We start from the raw sequence: 19,000 nt of genomic DNA, 5'->3' as shown, positions 1-19,000 counted from the left end.
GACAGGATACTTTCCAGGACTGGATCAGACTCTGAATGTGGCTCTCCAGCAGGGATACGACTTCCTCAAATCCTGCCCCGAAATGAGATCCATCATTCATGAAATCCTCCCCACTCCACATAGAGTGTCTTTCCACCGTCCACCTAACCTTTGTAACCTCTTGGTTCATCGCTACGAAATCCCCAAACCACCTTTCCTACCCTCTGGCTCTTACCCCTGTAATCGCCACCAGTGTAGAACCTGTCCCATGCACCCTCCCACCACCACCTACTCCAGTCCTGTAACCCGGAAGGTGTAGACGATCAAAGGCAGAGCTACGTGTGAAAGCACCCACGTGATTTACCAACTGACCTGCCTATAGTGTGAAGCTTTCTATGTGGGAACAAACTGTCCATTCGCATGAATGGACACAGGCAGACAGTGTTTGTTGGTAATGAGGATCACCCTGTGGCTAAACATGTCTTGGTGCATGGCCAGCACATCTTGGCACAGTCTTACACCATCCGGGTGTATCTGGATACTTCCCACTAACACCAACCTATCAGAAATCTGGAGATGCGAACTTGCCCTTCAATATATCCTCTCTTCCCGTTACCCACCAGGCCTCAACGTCCGCTAATTTCAAGTTGCCGCCGCTCATACCTCACCTGTCATTCAACATCTTAGCCTCTGTACTTCCGCCTCGACTGACATCTCTGCCCAAACTCTTTGCCTTTACATATGTCTGCTTGTGTCTGTATATGTGTGGATGGATATGTGTGTGTGTGCGAGTGTGTACCTGTCCTTTTTTCCCCCTAAGGTAATTCTTTCTGCTCCCGGGATTGGAATGACTCCTTACCCTCTCCCTTAAAACCCACATCCTTTCGTCTTTCCCTCTCCTTCCCTCTTTCCTGATGAAGCAATTGTGGGTTGCGAAAGATTGAGTTTTGTGTGTGTGTTTGTGTTTGTTTGTGTGTCTATCAACATACCAACGCTTTTGTTTGGTAAGTTACATCATCTTTGTTTCTAGATACATACACACACACACACACAGACACACACACACACACACACACACACACACTGACAGGGTGGTGGAGAGCTGCGATTGATCACTGAACACAATGCAATGCCATAAATCACCAGTCCATGCTTCCCGATCATGGCAGCACTTCAAATGCAGCCATTTGTCTTATGGGGTTCATGGCAGCCTATGCATAGGATGACAATTTTCTAGTCTGGCTGCTGCTAGTCCTTGAACAGTGCTGTGGTATGGTGGTATGATACAATGTTGCACAGAGTTGTGTTGTAAATAAATAAAATAAAATTATATATATATGAAAAACATTTAAAAAGGATAATATAATTGCGTTATTAGAAATGTTCATCACTTGTACAACTTTTTAGGCTACCAGACTTCTTCTCTTACCTTTCAATTGTAGATGTAGGCATCAGATTCCAATTACACCAGTGCATGTCATAAATAAGAAAATCCTGCTTACTTGGTTTCACTTGACTTGAATAAAAAACAGTTAATACTGGTATCAAATTTTTTCTTATTTCAAAATATATATGATACAAAACACTCATAGCCCATCATCCTCCAAACAACAGTTCTTAACAGAACTTCTACATACAAGTGAGTGAGAAATAAAATAACGTAAAAAATGAATTATGAATTTCTCATTTGTCTGCGCCTTACCGTGCATTCATAATTAACATCTTTGCCAATGCTTATGGTTGATTGGTGTTTTATTTTTCGTTTTTAATAAATTTTAACTTTATGATATACTGGGGGTCTTTCATCATGTACTTACACAATTGCCCCACACTGTACGTTGACATGGAGTGGAGACGTACAGTGTTTTTTGCTTATACATGTTTACATTTGCTGATAGGGATCGATACCCTATATTTGTTGGCTTCTCTTTTATTTAACTGAATTGATACATCATCTTATCCTATGTATATTACAAGTTCTACAAGAAATTAAAAGATTATATACATAATATGATAGTCCATTACATATTTCAATTTAGCATGCTAACAATAATGTTCAGTTTGTTTCATTTTCATTGTTTTGTTTCACACTTGCGCACTGGCAGATTTGGCAGCTAAGAACTAGTTGCCAAGGGTCTATATGTGAGCTGCTACCATCACCGTGTGTGCACTCATTTTCTTAATGTTGATTTCACATTGTGTGTCACATTCCACCTGAGTGTCACATATTGAAGAATAGCCATGGCATTTGTCTTCATTCTGGGTGCAGTGGGTGTGTGCTTATTGCTCAAAATCCAACCCTGTGGCAGAAGATCTCCATATTAATGGCTCAGGCGTCATTATGACCTGTCGTATCATATTTTCAGCATAGAGAACCCGAGCTAACAAAATCCATCGATGAGATAAGTACCGGCTTGAACAACTATAGTTCACTTGTTAATGTATCAAGCATTGTGAGCCACAATACTCAGAAATTATTTCACTGCACAAGCATGTTCATGTCACGCCACTTGACCATCCACTTGTTGAGAGACACATATAGCCGCCCAAAACACATAAACCGCTTGTGCTCAAAGTTCACTTCTTCATATGGAGTTTGGTTCCCAATGAAAATTCATACAAGTATTGAGTTACAACAACATACATAACATGATAGCTGATACATATGGATGACATTCCATTCATCGCTTAAACTAAGAGCATAAATTTCTTAGTTTTAAAATGTCATAAAATTTTCATTATCTGGTTTCTGTCACTACAGATTGTTAGCTTCAACTTGTCTTTGTTCACATCACAAATAAAAATTAATTACATACACATTATCATGATACAATATAAGCATATGATATATTTCTACTTCATTTTATAGATATGGTTATAATAGAGGGAAACATTCCACGTAGGAAATATATATCTAAAAACAAAGATGATGTGACTTACCAAATGAAAGTGCTGGCAGGTCGACAGACACACAAACAAACACAAACATACACACAAAATTCAAGCTTTCGCAACAAACTGTTGCCTCATCAGGAGAGAGGGAAGGAGAGGGAAAGACGAAAGGATGTGGGTTTTAAGGGAGAGGGTAAGGAGTCATTCCAATCCCGGGAGCGGAAAGACTTACCTTAGGGGGAAAAAAGGACGGGTATACACTCGCACACACACACATATCCAACCACACATATACAGACACAAGCAGACATTATGTCTTTAAATATGTCTGCTTGTGTCTGTATATGTGTGGATGGATATGTGTGTGTGTGCGAGTGTATACCCGTCCTTTTTTCCCCCTAAGGTAAGTCTTTCCGCTCCCGGGATTGGAATGACTCCTTACCCTCTCCCTTAAAACCCACATCCTTTCGTCTTTCCCTCTCCTTCCCTCTTTCCTGATGAGGCAACAGTTTGTTGCGAAAGCTTGAATTTTGTGTGTATGTTTGTGTTTGTTTGTGTGTCTGTCGACCTGCCAGCACTTTCATTTGGTAAGTCACATCATCTTTGTTTTTAGATATATCATTTTATAGATAGCGTTTTATCACTTGCGGGAACTCATTTCTTCCTTATATAGAGGAGGGAGAAAAACTGAGGAAAGTGGACTAAAACATTATGAATTGCTGGCTTAACTATGCTTGGTGCCGGCTCCTTTGTTTAGGAGTGAAGAAAGGAAATCCTCATCTACTTGTTCAAGTATTTATCAGGAAATGTTACTCGTATAGTCATCGACTAGTTGTCAATGAACTTTTGTTTCATGGAAATAATGTGTACTGACTAATTATTCACATAGCACCATGTTGTTTCTTCATGTGCTAGTGCTATTTACTTCAATTCATGTGTAGTTTAGCATGAAATATGATGTTTTAACCATTGTAGACTTATCTTTCTCAAATACCTGGAAATGTCACTATTCAAGGTTTCACGTGACAAGATAAAATTTAATTGGTTTTTGTAAAATCTAATGCTTTAATGTTTCTGTGTACTCTGTAGCGAATAGGTACTAATAATTATCATGGAGATACACTGTGACAATGCATATTTCATTTTTAATTTCCCGAATGACCTTTTTATAAATATCCTTATAACTAAATTGTGTACTTGGGCACGGCACATTTCTTGATTTGGTACCTGCTACTCTTGATGTAATACACTTCTTCTGCACCTCGACAATGCACTGGGCACTGAAAGAAAATAAACTCAAAACTAACTTAAAACTAATTGCATTATATAGCTCGGTAGCCACTGACACATTTGGTCATTGCATACATCTGCAGATATTTCCATACTTTGTTTAAATTCATAGACATTCAGTTATTTTGCTGCCCATTATGATCATTTACTCTGCAAAGAAAATTAATTGTCATTTCTTACAGTATTTTGTCGTTTGTCCTTAGCTAACACATCTCATATAATTTTTCATAATGCTTCTTCTTGCTTGTAAATATGCTGTACATATGTTAGTATTTAATTAAATCACTATATACATATATCAATAGGTTCCCTAGTTCTTAGACACTGGATGTATTTGTGTAGTATTTCCGTTTACTTTGTATTTAGTTTAAGTACTTGTACTTATTGCATTCCTATTTGGTTGCGCATTCTGCCAGCCTGTCACGCATGCGTAGAGGTCAATGTTTCCTCTCCTTCTGCTGGCACCAGCGCATAATGTTGAGCGAGGATAGCTGTGTCATATGCTAACTTTGATTGTAATTTTGCTTTGTATGAAGCAGTGTATTACTTCACATTGCTGTTAATTGTATGCCTACATGGACAAATGAAAAGAATTACTTATGCCAAAACACATTACTTTGTCTTAAAATACACTCCAGAAGAAAAATTACACTTAGATTTACAAACACTATGTACAATTATATTGTGACAGAAAGAAAAAATGCTACCTAGATTCATCATTCTACAAAAGCTTTTATATGTTTGTGAGGGTGGAGACCCTTGTCTCGACCTGGTTTCTCATATACTAATCTGTACATCCCAGGATATAGTACTTTGGAAATTCCATGTGGTCCTGAATAGAATAACTGCCACTTCTTCTTCAGTTTGCCAAATTTTGTTGATTTAGGGTGCATCCATAAGAGGACTCATTACCCTTCAAAAAATTGTGAAACTAGTTTCAGTTTCTTATTATAAATTTTCTTCCTATACTTGGCCCTGTTTTCTAGTATAACCATAGCATGTTTGATTTTGTCTTGTACTGCCATTTCTGTAGTGTGTACCTTCGGTATGGCCAACTCCCACTTATTCGTTTGTTTTGTTCAGAACATTAATTCGTTAGGTGTGAAACCTGTTGAAGAGTGCGGAAGGATATTAACAACTTGCATGAAAAGAGTTACATTTTATAACCAAGGGTACTGAATAGGTTGGTTGGATGGTGGAATACCACAGTGGGAGGATGGGGAAGATAGTGTGGAGAATATTTATCTTTTCAGGCCACACTGAGAGGTAATCAAAACCACAGCAGAGAATGTGATTAAGTTGCTTCAGTTCTGGGTGATACTGAGGCATAAATGAGTACTCCTTGTGGGAAGACTGTAAGTGTTTAGGGGATGGTAAGTGGCTATGGAGACAAGGCACAGGAGGTCTATTTCTGGATGAGGTAGGGAGAATAATTTTTGTCTGTGAAGGCCTCTGTGAGACCCTGGGAATGTTTGGAAAGGGACCACACATCACTACAGACGCGTGTGGTTACGCTGTATTGAAGGGACTTCTAGGTGTAGAATCAGTAGTAACTGTTGAGGTAGAAGTACTGCTGATGATTAGTAGATGTGATGTGGACAGAGGTACTGATGTAACCATCCTTGAGTTGGAGATTAACACTGAGGAAGGTGGCTTATGGGACTTTGGAGAACCAGATGAACTGAATGGGTCAGAAGTTGTTGATGTTCTGGATGAATGTGGATAGGGCGTCCTCACACTCAGTCCAGATCTCCCGAGCCTTGCTCCCTATCTGCTATGTAACTACTGTCTGGTCTCAAAGGAACACCCTTCTCACAACTCAGTACCATCCAAGATTGCAGCACTGAACCATATTCTCTGTCAGAGTTTCAACTAATTCTTGCCATGCTCTAAACTAATAAATATCCTCCTCACACAGCAGTATTCCAAATTATACCCAACCTTTGCAATATCCTTGTCCATCACTCTTCCACCCCTACTCCAATCCCCTTGCCCATGGCTCCTATTCCTGCAATAGACGTAGATGCAAGACTAGTCACAAACACCCTCCCACTAACACTTACTCCAGTCCTGTCACTGGCATCTCCTTCTCATGAAAGGTTGAGCCACCTGTGAAAGCAGCCTTGTGATCAACCAACTTACCTGCAATCAAAGTGCCACATTCTATGTGGACATGACAGCTAATATGATGATTGTAAAAATTAATGGACACTGCCAAACTGTGGCCAAGAGACAGCTGGAACACCACTGGGCATGCCACCCAAACACTGTGGGCTTGACTTCAATGCCTGTTTCACAGTTAACACCTTCTAAATTTTTTGTACAAACACCACCTTCCCTGAATCGTGCAGGTCAGAACTCTCTCAGCAACATGTCCTTTATTCCAATTATCCCCCTGGCCTCAACCTTTGCTAGTTACTGTCCACCACCCACCTGCCCATCCCATTCCCTACTCCAGCCTTATATCCCCCCCTGCATTGTCCTTTCACTTTCTGTACTTCTCTCCTCTCCTCTTAACATCCCCTCCCCCCCACCCCCCACCCACCCTCCCAGCTGCAATTCCAGAACAGCCTCCCAATGCTGCACTTAACCACCCCACTATCCTGGTATGAGTGAATGTGGGTGATTTTTGTTGACTATGTCTGATGAAAGACTTAATCCAGTAGCTGAATTTTATGTGGCAGTCTGCTTCATTGTGCCTGTATGCCAGTCAGTGCCTCTTCTATGTGGAGAGCAGCAACCTATCCCTTTCATATTGATGTTATTACACAGAGATTTTCCACTGTCTGATCAGTGTATATATTAATAATGAATCAAATACATTATATTACAGTCAGTCATATTTACTAGGTTATTTTGATATGAATCATTGTCATGAAAAGAGTATTTGCATCCTAAAAAATTGCAGATACAATAATATTCAACGGAATTTACTTTTTTGTTTAAAGAATAACATAAAACAAATATGGATTTTTATGGATTAATCTACAAGTAATTTGAGAACTTTTTTGTTAATTTCCTTTCTTTGCAATTTCTGTCATATTTAACAATATAAAATGTGTCTGAAGAAATGCACTTAGGTACTTGAAATTTTTGAGTGAATTATTGCAGGGTTGGAACTTAAATAGTGGCAACTATTTATTGACAACCGATACAAAAGAGTTACATGTTTGCAACTTTTATTGTCCTTCAAAGTAGTCACCAGCATTGTGTAGAACACATTGCCAGTGATGTGGAAGATGTAGTATACCATTAGCAGAGCCTGTTCTGTTGATGGTGCGAATGGAGTGGTCTACTGCCTGTCGAACCTCTGGAACAGTTCTGAAGCGAATGCCACGAAGTGGTTCCTGCATCTTTGGAATAAAATCAGTCACAAGCACTTAAGTTCAAGGAGTATGGTGGATGGTACAGTACTTCCCAGTCCCATCAACAGAACAGAGCAGCCACAGCTTGCGCTGCATGTGCCCGCGCATTGTCATGCAAAATGATGGGTGGGTTGTGCAGAAAGTGTCGCCGCTTCTTTCACAAAGCTGAATGCAAGTGATGCTCCAAAAATTAACCGTAATACTGTGCATTGACGGTCTACCATGGAGGAACCTAATGTGTTAAGATAACACCATCACAGTCTTACATGACAATCACCATAACTTTAGACCACTTCATTCACACCATCAACATAACAGGCTCTGCTAACAGTGTACTAGACCTTCCACATCGCTGGCAATGGGTTGTACAAAATGCTGGTGACTACTTTGAAGGACAGTAACAGGTGCAAACAAGTAACTCTTTTGTATCGCTTGTGAACAAATAGTTGCCACTATTTAAGTTCCAACCCTCGTACTAATGTGTTAAGCAATTCAAAAGGTGGGAATTTACATATTCCACAGACAACCCTCAAGAGAAATCTGGCAGTTACCTTATAATCCAGACCTTCTGAGCAGTTGAACACTACGCACTGTATAGCCAATGACTTAGCAAGATCTTTTGTAGTCTCTGTTTTCCCTGTACCTGCTGGTCCTGCAGGAGCTCCACCTAAAACATAATTAATAACACTGATATTCTTTCACTCCTTTCAAAAATATTAGCAAAATCTTAGATCTGAGCAAGTACTACTTTTTATATAGTATCATTGATTTCTACCTAAGTCTAGTTGCAAAGCACCCATCAGGCAAAGGTAACATTTATCAGTAAGAGGTGTTATCACCAAGCGCGGAGATGCTCCCAGGTACTCGTATCCATAAACATAGCATGCACTTGACATTCGTGCAACACAGTTGTCTATATCTTCCTCCCAGTAATAACGAAGCTGCTTCAACCATTCAAAGTGAGAGCTGCAGAAAAATAAATACGTATGGTATAAAACAAATTTTTTTTTTTTAAATGTCAAATCAGAAGAAACACTCACCAGAAAGAATAAAGATATATGACTAACAGCAATACTAAAATGGATATAAAAGTTTATGCCAGAGACATTTTATTCATTAGTTTATAACGGGACATTAATATGGAAGGAAATAAAATATGGTTGGGGAAAATGTATTTTATCTCTAAGTCTGCACAGTTGAGACAATTCAGACACATGAGAAGAAAAGACAAACTACATAAGGGAGTAGCTATCAAATTTTCAATGACTTCTTAACTGTGCCTATAAATCTTATGTCAAATTTTCAGTTATGTCCAAGAGTGAAAGACAGATTCTGATGGTTCCTAAATGATCTGGTTGGCAGTCAAGTTAAATTTGTTGTTTGTATTGGATAGCATAACTGGGGCAGATGCATTACTGCCTCTGAAAATACATCCAAACTCACTTAGAAAAATTTTGTTTACGTAGTCAAAGCTGACCTCTGTTTTAAGTGTCTATGGTACTTTTCCATATAGCTTTTCTGTCTCCCAAAGCATGCTGAATTGAGGTTCGTTAATGTTCGTTGGTTCAGTATGTCAATACTTCTTCACACCATTTCACTTGCTCTTCCTTTCATCCACCTCCTCTTTCTTTCTGTCCTTATATATTTTCATTGCTGCAAGCTACACAGCATGCTAGGTGGCACTGTGGTTAGCATCACTGTCAGGCATGATGTGTATCACCAGTTCAGTCCCAATCAGCAGCAATTATTTCTTGTTTACTGTTTATCATTTGCGGAAGGATCTCAAAATTTGTTGTGTTTGTATGTTCTGGAAGATTTGATATTTGTATAACTAACAACACTCTCCATAAAGGAGTCAAGTGCTGTTCTGTCTGTACAATGGTGTTCGTAATGAAAATACTTTCAGCACCAAATGTTGTACTTCATTTATAACCTGCTTTCAGATTTGGACTTTAGTGAGGTTATGACATGGTACAGTCTGGTGGAGGCACTGTGTACTTCAAAAACATCTACATCCCAATGGCTTCAATTATGCAACATATAAGTCATCATCTACACGTACAGGAACCAAAATACTAGCAATACATCATACCCAAGGTCCATATATTGAGGAAACCAATGGATTACAAACCACAAACAAGTCAGCTGCACATTAGGCACCCATCAATGTTTTCCAGAGACAATGGTGAGGATCTGACAAAATGGCTGAAAGCATTCGACTGAGTTGCCAAAAACAACAGGCAGGATGACTTGATGTGTTTGACAAATATGTACTTCTTCTGAACAGTAAAGCCCAGCAGTGAGTCAAGCATGATAAAAAGAAGCTTGTTAGCTGCGAAAAAATACAAGCGAAACTGAAGACAACATTTGGGGGCAATCAACAGCAAGGCTGATTGGCTTTAGAACAACTGAAGAGCAGAGTAACATCATGAGAAAACAGCAAAGTGTTGCATACAGAATTTTTGGTCCTATGCAACACTATGAAACCAAATATGACAGAAGTCGACAAAATCTGCTACTTTATGAGACGAGTCACAGAAGACATATACCAGACTCTTAATGATTTCACCTGAGGAACTCATTAGGTGGTGACAGCACATCGATGTAATATGACAAAGATAGATAACAGAAGTATGACTGACTCCCAAATGTGGTCCTTATGGCAGTTCTGGAAGGCTCACATGACCTCGTCTCTCTCATATACCAGTTTGTAAGAGAAGAAATACAGCAGTTTATGGCAGTCAAAACTGGAGACCAAGTAAGCAAGAGATAGCAGCAATGAATGTTGCTCCCATATGCCAGAAAGTAATAGAGAACATTGAAGAGAGGTATTGATCTTCAGCACCAATCTCTGCCATTAATTGAGCATGCCAGAAGGAATGGATTTTGCCAACGATCTTCAGCACCAATCTCTGCCATTAATTGAGCATGCCAGAAGGAATGGATTTCGCCAATACCATCTTATGCCGCAGCCTTCAAACAACAATCCAGGATCCAAACAACACAGATACAACCAACTCCCCTGTCAAGTATAATGCCCTTTAGAGGAACAACATTTGAAGGGCACAGGACAGCATGCTGGTATGTTTCCATTTTTGATGCCCTGGATATGTTGTACACCACTGCAGAAAAAGAAGACAGTTGGTCAATGACTGCTACATGCCCAGATGTCTACCATCACAACAGTTGTATTTATGTCAGTGAACCACGGACAATTATAGTTGATGTTTGGGGCAAATCCCATTTGCTGTATCCCTCTCCAACATGTCACAGCCATTATCTGTCACCATACAGAGGTGCCAGCTGCTTGCCTAGATGGTGAATTCATTAAAATTTAGCAAGGTGACCATCTGTGGACTTGGGGCCACAAAAAATGAAAATCTTCCATTAACAATGATAGTCATCATGCCAGGAAATTTAATCAATGTCATCATTGAGGTCAACCTGTCTGGGCACTAAGTGACCCATGGGTTCCTTTTTCTGTAATGTTCAATGTTTACCATTGCTCGCTAAAGAAGACTATGTTTTGTGAAACGAAAGTGATTGTGCTGAAAGTTGTAAATCACAAATATGCCCAGCTGAAAGGAACAGTTTTGCAAGAATAGCTATCAATGATAGAACACAGCTTTTTGAATTTATCATTTCAACAGAATGTAGCCGTAATTTTATTCTTGGGTGGAACTTCTTGCAGGCATTACAAGCAGTCATTAACTGCGGAAGATCAAAGTTTCAGGCTAGCATCCAGACTGACACAGCTATTCCAACAAACAAACATAAAGATTATTCTCGGCCATTATTTGCCATGCAAAATGTTGTTATCTTGCTGTCATAAATGTGATAAATTACAGTTTCCAGAATGAGATTTCCACTCTGCAGCGGAGTGTGCGCTGATATGAAACTTCCTGGCAGATTAAAACTGTGTGCCCGACCGAGACTCGAATTCGGGACCTTTGCCTTTCGCGGGCAAGTGCTCTACCAACTGAGCTACCGAAGCACGACTCACGCCCGGTGCTCACAGCTTTACTTCTGCCAGTACCTCGTCTCCTACCTTCCAAACTTTACAGAAGCTCTCCTGCGAACCTAGCAGAACTAGCACTCCTGAAAGAAAGGATATTGCGGAGACATGGCTTAGCCACAGCCTGGGGGATGTTTCCAGAATGAGATTTTCACTCTGCAGCGGAGTGTGCGCTGATATGAAACTTCCTGGCAGATTAAAACTGTGTGCCCGACCGAGACTCGAACTCGGGACCTTTGCCTTTCGCGGGCAAGTGCTCTACCAACTGAGCTACCGAAGCACGACTCACGCCCGGTACTCACAGCTTTACTTCTGCCAGTACCTCGTCTCCTACCTTCCAAACTTTACAGAAGCTCTCCTGCGAACCTAGCAGAACTAGCACTCCTGAAAGAAAGGATATTGCGGAGACATGGCTTAGCCACAGCCTGGGGGATGTTTCCAGAATGAGATTTTCACTCTGCAGTGCAGTGTGCGCTGATATGGAACTTCCTGGCAGAAATCCTGGTGAAAATCTCATTCTGGAAACATCCCCCAGGCTGTGGCTAAGCCATGTCTCCGCAATATCCTTTCTTTCAGGAGTGCTAGTTCTGCTAGGTTCGCAGGAGAGCTTCTGTAAAGTTTGGAAGGTAGGAGATGAGGTACTGGCAGAAGTAAAGCCGTGAGTACTGGGCGTGAGTCGTGCTTCGGTAGCTCAGTTGGTAGAGCACTTGCCCGCGAAAGGCAAAGGTCCCGAGTTCGAGTCTCGGTCGGGCACACAGTTTTAATCTACCAGGAAGTTTCAAATTACAGTTGTCAACATAGATGTTTGATTAAACTGTGAAGTTCCTGTCAATTGTGGAAAGCTACTCAGGCTCACAAAATAATTCTACAAGGCAACATCAATCTTAATCATTGCGTATAGTCAGGGATACCTTTCAATCACTAATTGCCTTGAGCAGCCACAACTCATCCCTAAAAGTATTGTGTAGGTACTGCCACTCCAGCCCAGTATGGGCAGCTTGGTACCACCAATGAAGATTCATGCTCTGCTACCACTACAGACACTGCAATGGATGTAGCAACTGTGGCAGTGAGATAAGGACCCTTGGCAGCTGGCAAAATATGATGGTCGTGGATGCCATGACTGCTGCAGAGGGGTGGGGAGCTGTCCTAGTTGTCAGAGTGGCAGAAGATCTGCAACCATGGGCATCATGTGTTCAGTGGGTTTACAAGGACTACGGGATTTTGTGTGAGATGATTACTCCTTTCCAGTGGTGCAGACCAGCATTGACCCACAGCATACATGTTCCATGGGCATGGGAGAATCATCAATCTGATGGCACATCATGAAATAACACTGCATTTTAGCAAATCATCAGTGCAAAAGTGTGGTCACTTGGTGATGCCAAAGGGCCAGGAAGGAGCTGACTCAGCAGCTAACAACAAGTGCCCTCACAGTAGCTTTCTCGCTGTCTGGTGAATCCTCAGCATTGAGCTGCTACATATGTGTTATTATACCTATAAGGACTTGAGAATTATCCATTATCTTTCACCCCTAGAGACCTGTCCAGTGTACCGTTCCCCATTAGCTCCCAAATATCACGGATTTATTTACCCACAGATGCTTTCCCCGGCTAAGACCTGCATCCTTTATATTACCCAACGATACTTCATAATCATAAAGCATAAGTGGGCAATGAAAAAAAAATTCCTGGATTTTCCCCGGTTTTCTGGGTAAGATACACATTTTCCTGGTTAAAGAAACACATTTTCCCAGGGAGAAACACATTCTTTACTGGGTGAAAGTACACTATTTCCCAGGTGAAAATACACCTTTTTCATATACTTTTTCTCAGAACTGTAAAACTTATCAATCCTTTGAATGGTAAATGGTTTATACACTAGATTATAACTTCCTGGTGCTTTAGGAAATGAAACACAGGGGAAAAACAAAGCATTTTGGAAAGATCTTTTTTGTGTAGCAGCACAACTTTCAATATTTTCATATTATAAAAGTATAAATATGGATTCTATCACACACAGCACATTAGTTTCCAAAATATTGAAATTGAGATTGTGGTGTGCTTTTGTCAGCCATAGGACACATGATGTTTTCAGCCAACAGTAACATCACTGTTAAGTAGTGTGAACATAGAAATAAGACAAGTTAATGGTTTAAGAACAGCTAAGCTTTCACATAATAATACTGATATTTTATTGTGTGTGTTATCCTTTAAGTTATAAGGAACACAAATAAGCGAGTAAAATTTTAAATAGTTGCACAAACAGCTGCTCTTCTGCACCTGAAATTTTTCTAAGTGGCTGGTCCTGAAAGTGTTTAGTTCTGAATGAGTGTTAAATGTTCTTCAAGTTAAGGAATTCATCACACATTCCCACACGTAACATAATTCATCTTGACTAAAAGAAAATTTACCCTGCAAGTAACACTTTTCAAATGACAATTAGTAATATTTTCCTGCAATCTGTTAGAAATGTGAACAGTTGTGACATCATGCTTACTGAAAGCAATTTGTTGTTACGAAGTATGCAAGTCTTCATTCTAAAGCCTTTAGACACCTTTTGTTGTTGGCTGATGCTAGCCTGCACACTTCTTTGCAACTTAAGTTTTATTTTGGTGTTTTCCTCTTGTTTGTGTTTTATCACTGCAGTATTAGTCTACAGTACAGGCTAAAGTAAAATTTTTTGTTAGAGTATTTAACTGAGATCTAAAATAATGAAAAATTCCTAAATTCTAAAAAAATCCTAGGTTTTTCCTCGTTGTCTCTCAGATGAAAAAGTTTCTGGGTTTTTCCCTGTTGTCCTGGGGCATACACACCTTAATAATCCTTCTTTATGATAACTCTCTAACACATAATCTTCACTATAAATCATCAATACTTCATAATAACCTTCAGTGTTTCAACTCACAATTACCTGAGATACTACTCCAGTGTACCCCACTGCACAAGCACCTTGATGTCACTGATTTATTTAACCACAGGACCTTTCCCAGCTATGACCAGTGTCTCTTAATACACTTACACTGCTCCATAAATTGCTAGTACCCAATATGTTTTCCCATACACTAATTCTAATGTTTATGGAGTATAGCATAGTTAAAAAAAAGAAAGAATAGTAACTATATACACAACTCTGACTATATGTGAACTTCAAACCAGAAGTTTACTAACATGGATTCTTGTAGGGCTTTAAAACTTATAGCTTACATCACTATTAAATTACATCTACACTCCTCCACCATTCACTAATTTACATAACTGTTTCCTCCTTGCACTTGATTATAGGTCCCAAACATACACTTGCCTTCATTCCCAAGATATTCTTAAAAAAATAATAGACGTATAATCAGGAAAAATGGAAACAAGGACCCCCACAAGCAGTTACAATAAACCAATGCTGTCACTTACTTAGATTGTCTATGACCATAGCACCTTTGCCAATCTCACTGCTGTCATCAAAATGCAGCGGTGTAGCAAGATCAACAGTTGCATGTACCTTATCTGGCAATAAAATATATTGGTGCAGTGGGGCCCCATAATGGACACCAGAATTAATGGTCAGGGGTGTGATGACTGCTACAGAGGGGTGGAGGATCTCTTCTTTTACTTGCCAGAGTGGTGAGGGCTCTCCCAGCCTGCACATTGTGTATTTGATGGGGTCTCAAGGGCTACAGTAGTTCATTAGAAATAAAGATGGCTGCAGCATGCAGATGGCAAGCCTCTAAATTCTTTTTCTCCAATAAACCAAAACAATCACAGCTGTGTGCTCTTGTCTGGTGGTGTGGCCCACTGTCAATGCAAAGTGTCTCTGTTCTATGGGTGTGGTCACGGGCAGATCTCATGGCACATGGTTACGCGACACTGTGCTGCAGCGAATTTTCTGTGTCAGTGCACTGGCCCAGTAGTGATGATGGGCCAGTAAGGAGCTCAAAAGAGAGTTGGCAGCCAAGGCCCCCACAGTGACTTCTGGCACTGGTTCGCAAAGCCTGTAGTATTGGGTGACACAGAGGTTTTGCGGCAAGGCACCACACACTTAGGATCTCAGAATAAGAAAGGTAGGCTGATGCAAAGACATCTCTCCAGCAGTTGCTGGACCAGTCCTCCAGCATGGTGGTCACTGGTTGCAGTTGCCGACCTGAACCTCAGCCTGGTGGCTCTAATGCTGGTTGTTATGAGATCCTTTTTGCATAGTGACATAATATGTGGCTGTCATCAGTTCTTTGCCTTCAAGGCAGCAAATGGATCACTGTGTTCCAAATTCCCTTTATGTTTTGGTATGCAGCAGCACTACTATTAAACTGTAAATTCCTCGACTGCGGATTCCTCGACTTGTGCCATAGGGTGGTGGGGTTTCGGGTTCCACTGGATAGGTCAGAAGTCCATTACACCCAGCAGGCAGCTACACGGGTAGCAGGGGTTATGTGGTGTGGACTGGGTGGTTTTTTAGGTTAGATGGCCTCGGGCAAGTACAGAAAGGGCAACAGCCTCAAAGGGTGCGGGACAAAGTCAGGACATGTGGGGACCAAGCAGCAATCAGTATTGTAATTATAAACTGTCGAAGCTGTGTTGGTAAAGTACCGGAACTTCAAGCGCTGACAGAAAGCACCAAAGCTGAAATCGTTATAGGTACGGAAAGCTGGCTGAAGCCAGAGATAAATTCTGCCGAAATATTTACAAAGGCACAGATGGTGTTTAGAAATAATAGATTGCATGCAACCTGTGGCGGTGTGTTTGTCACTATTAGTAGTAGTTTATCCTGTAGTGAAATAGAAGTGGATGGTTCCTGTGAATTATTACGGGTGGAGGTTATACTCAACAACTGAGCTAGGTTAATAATTGACTCCTTTTACCGACCTCCCGACTCAGCAGCAGTAGTGGCAGAACAACTGAGAGAAAATCTGGAATACTTTTCACATAAATTTCCTCAGCATGTTATAGTCTTAGGTGGAGGTTTCAATTTACCAGATATAGACTGGGACACTCAGATGTTTAGGATGGGTGGTAGGGACAGAGCATCGAGTGAAATTATACTGAGTGCAATATCCGAAAATTACCTCGAGCAATTAAACAGAGAACTGACTCATGGAGATAACATCTTGGACCTACTGATAACAAACAGACCCAAACTTTTTGACTCTGTAAGTGCAGAACAGGGAATCAGTGATCATAAGGCCATTGCAGCATCCCTGAATATGGAAGTAAATAAGAATATAAAAAAGGGAGGAAGGTTTATCTATTTAGCAAGAGTAATAGAAGGCAGATTTCAGACTACCTAACAGATCAAAACGAAAAAAAAATTCTGTTCTGACACTGACAATGTTGAGTGTTTATGGAAAAAGTTCAAGGCAATCATAAAATGCGTTTTAGACAGGTACGTGCCGAGTAAAACTGTGAGGAATGGGAAAAACCCACCGTGGTTCAACAACAAAGTTAGGAAACTACTGCGAAAGCAAAGAGAGCTTCACTGCAAGTTTAAACACAGCCAAAACCTCGCAAACAAACAGAAGCTAAACAATGTCAAACTTAGCATAAGGAGGGCTATGCGTGAAGCGTTCAGTGAATTTGAAAGTAAAATTTTATGAACCGACTTGACAGAAAATCGTAGGAAGTTCTGGTCTTACATTAAATCAGTAAGTGGATCGAAACAGCATATCCAGACACTCTGGGATGATGATGGCATTGAAACGGAGGATGACATGTGTAAAGCTGAAATACTAAACACCTTTTTCCAAAGCTGTTTCACAGAGGAAGACCGCACTGCAGTTCCTTCTCTAAATCCTCGCATGAACGAAAAAATGGCTGACATCGAAATAAGTGTCCAAATGATTGGAAAAGAGTACAGGTAGTTCCAGTTTTCAAAAAGGGTCATCGAGCAGATGCACAAAACTATAGGCCTATATCTCTGACATCGATCTGTTGTAGAATTTGAGAACATGTTTCTTGCTCACGTATCATGTCATTTCTGGAAACCAGAATCTACTCAGTAGGAATCGACATGGATTCCGGAAACAGTGATCGTGTGAGGCCCAACTCACTTTATTTGTTCATAAGACCCAGGAAATATACAGGCTTCCAGGTATATGCCATTTTCCTTGACTTCCGAAAGGCATTCGATACAGTTCCGCACTGTTGCCTGATAAACAAAGTAAGAGCCTACGGAATATCAGACCAGTTGTGTGGCTGGATTGAAGAGCTTTTAGCGAACAGAACACAGCATGTTGTTCTCAATGGAGAGACATCTACAGATGTTAAAGTAACCTTTGGCGTGCCACAGGGGAGTGTTATGGGACCATTGCTTTTCACAATATATATAAATGACCTAGTAGATAGTGTTGGAAGTTCCATGCGACTTTTCGCGGACGATGCTGTAGTATACAGAGAAGTTCCAGCATTAGAAAATTGCAGTGAAATGCAGGAAGATCTGCAGCAGATAGGCACTTGGTGCAGGGAGTGGCAACTGACCCATAACATAGACAAATGTAATGTATTGCAAATACATAGAAAGAAGGATCCTTTATTGTATGATTATATGATAGGGGAACAAACACTGGTAGCAGTTACTTCTGTAAAATATCTGGGAGTATGCGTACGGAATGATTTGAAGTGGAATGATCATATAAAATTAATTGTTGGTAAGGTGGATGCCAGGTTGAAATTCATTGGGAGAGTCCTTAGAAAATGTAGTCCATCAACAAAGGAGGTGGCTTACAAAACACTCGTTCGACCTATACTTGAGTATTGCTCATCAGTGTGAGATCCATACCAGGTTGGGTTGACAGAGGAGATAGAGAAGATCCAAAGAAGAGGGGCGCATTTCATCACGGGGTTATTTGGTAAGCATGATAGTGTTACTGAGATGTTTAGCAAACTCAAGTGGCAGACTCTGCAAGAGAGGCGCTTTGCATCACGATGTAACTTGCTGTACAGGTTTCAAGAGGGTGCGTTTCTGGATGAGGTATCGAATATATTGCTTCCCCCTACTTATACCTCCCGAGGAGATCACAAATGTAAAATTAGAGAGATTTGAGTGAGCACGGAGGCTTTCCAACAGTCATTCTTCCCGCAAACGATACACAACTGGAACAGGAAAGGGAGGTAATGACAGTGGCACATAAAGTGCCCTCTGACACATACCATTGGGTGGCTTGTGGAGTGTAAAAGTAGATGTAGATGTAAATGGAATCAGGCCTGACCAAGAAACAATGCTAGAGAATGTTAACTGTTCTGTGACAATTTTCAGATGCTTTCAAATATTGTGCAGATGAAAGACAGATGAAATGATAGAGCAAGTGTCCAAAGCTAAAACACCATATCAACATTGTGGATTATTCACCAATTAGCCAGCACTTGTAGAGGGTGCCACCAGATGAATGACACAGAATTTGGGAGGAAGGGGAGAAGATGTTGTTGCATGATGACATCAGTGAACCTTCAGAGAGTCCTTGGTTCTCTGCTGTGGT

General features: G+C 40.6%; 1 protein-coding gene across 1 annotated transcript in view; it reads right to left on the bottom strand.

The window, feature by feature from the left end:
- The window catches only part of LOC126482033 (dynein axonemal heavy chain 6-like), a 1,073,010-nt gene that overhangs the window by 758,846 nt on the left and 295,164 nt on the right, over positions 1-19,000 (bottom strand). Inside the window, exons 82-83 of the mRNA XM_050106005.1 lie at positions 8,302-8,492; positions 8,078-8,193 (exon numbers count right to left, since the gene is read on the bottom strand). Of these exons, the coding sequence (XP_049961962.1) occupies positions 8,078-8,193; positions 8,302-8,492 (307 nt within the window). The remainder of the gene's footprint in view (positions 1-8,077; positions 8,194-8,301; positions 8,493-19,000) is intronic.

The sequence above is a fragment of the Schistocerca serialis genome, chromosome 5, assembly GCF_023864345.2.
Source record: "Schistocerca serialis cubense isolate TAMUIC-IGC-003099 chromosome 5, iqSchSeri2.2, whole genome shotgun sequence".
NCBI lineage: Eukaryota > Metazoa > Arthropoda > Insecta > Orthoptera > Acrididae > Schistocerca > Schistocerca serialis.
The sequence above is the reverse complement of the archived record's forward strand: the minus strand, read 5'-3'. Positions and strand labels throughout refer to the sequence as shown.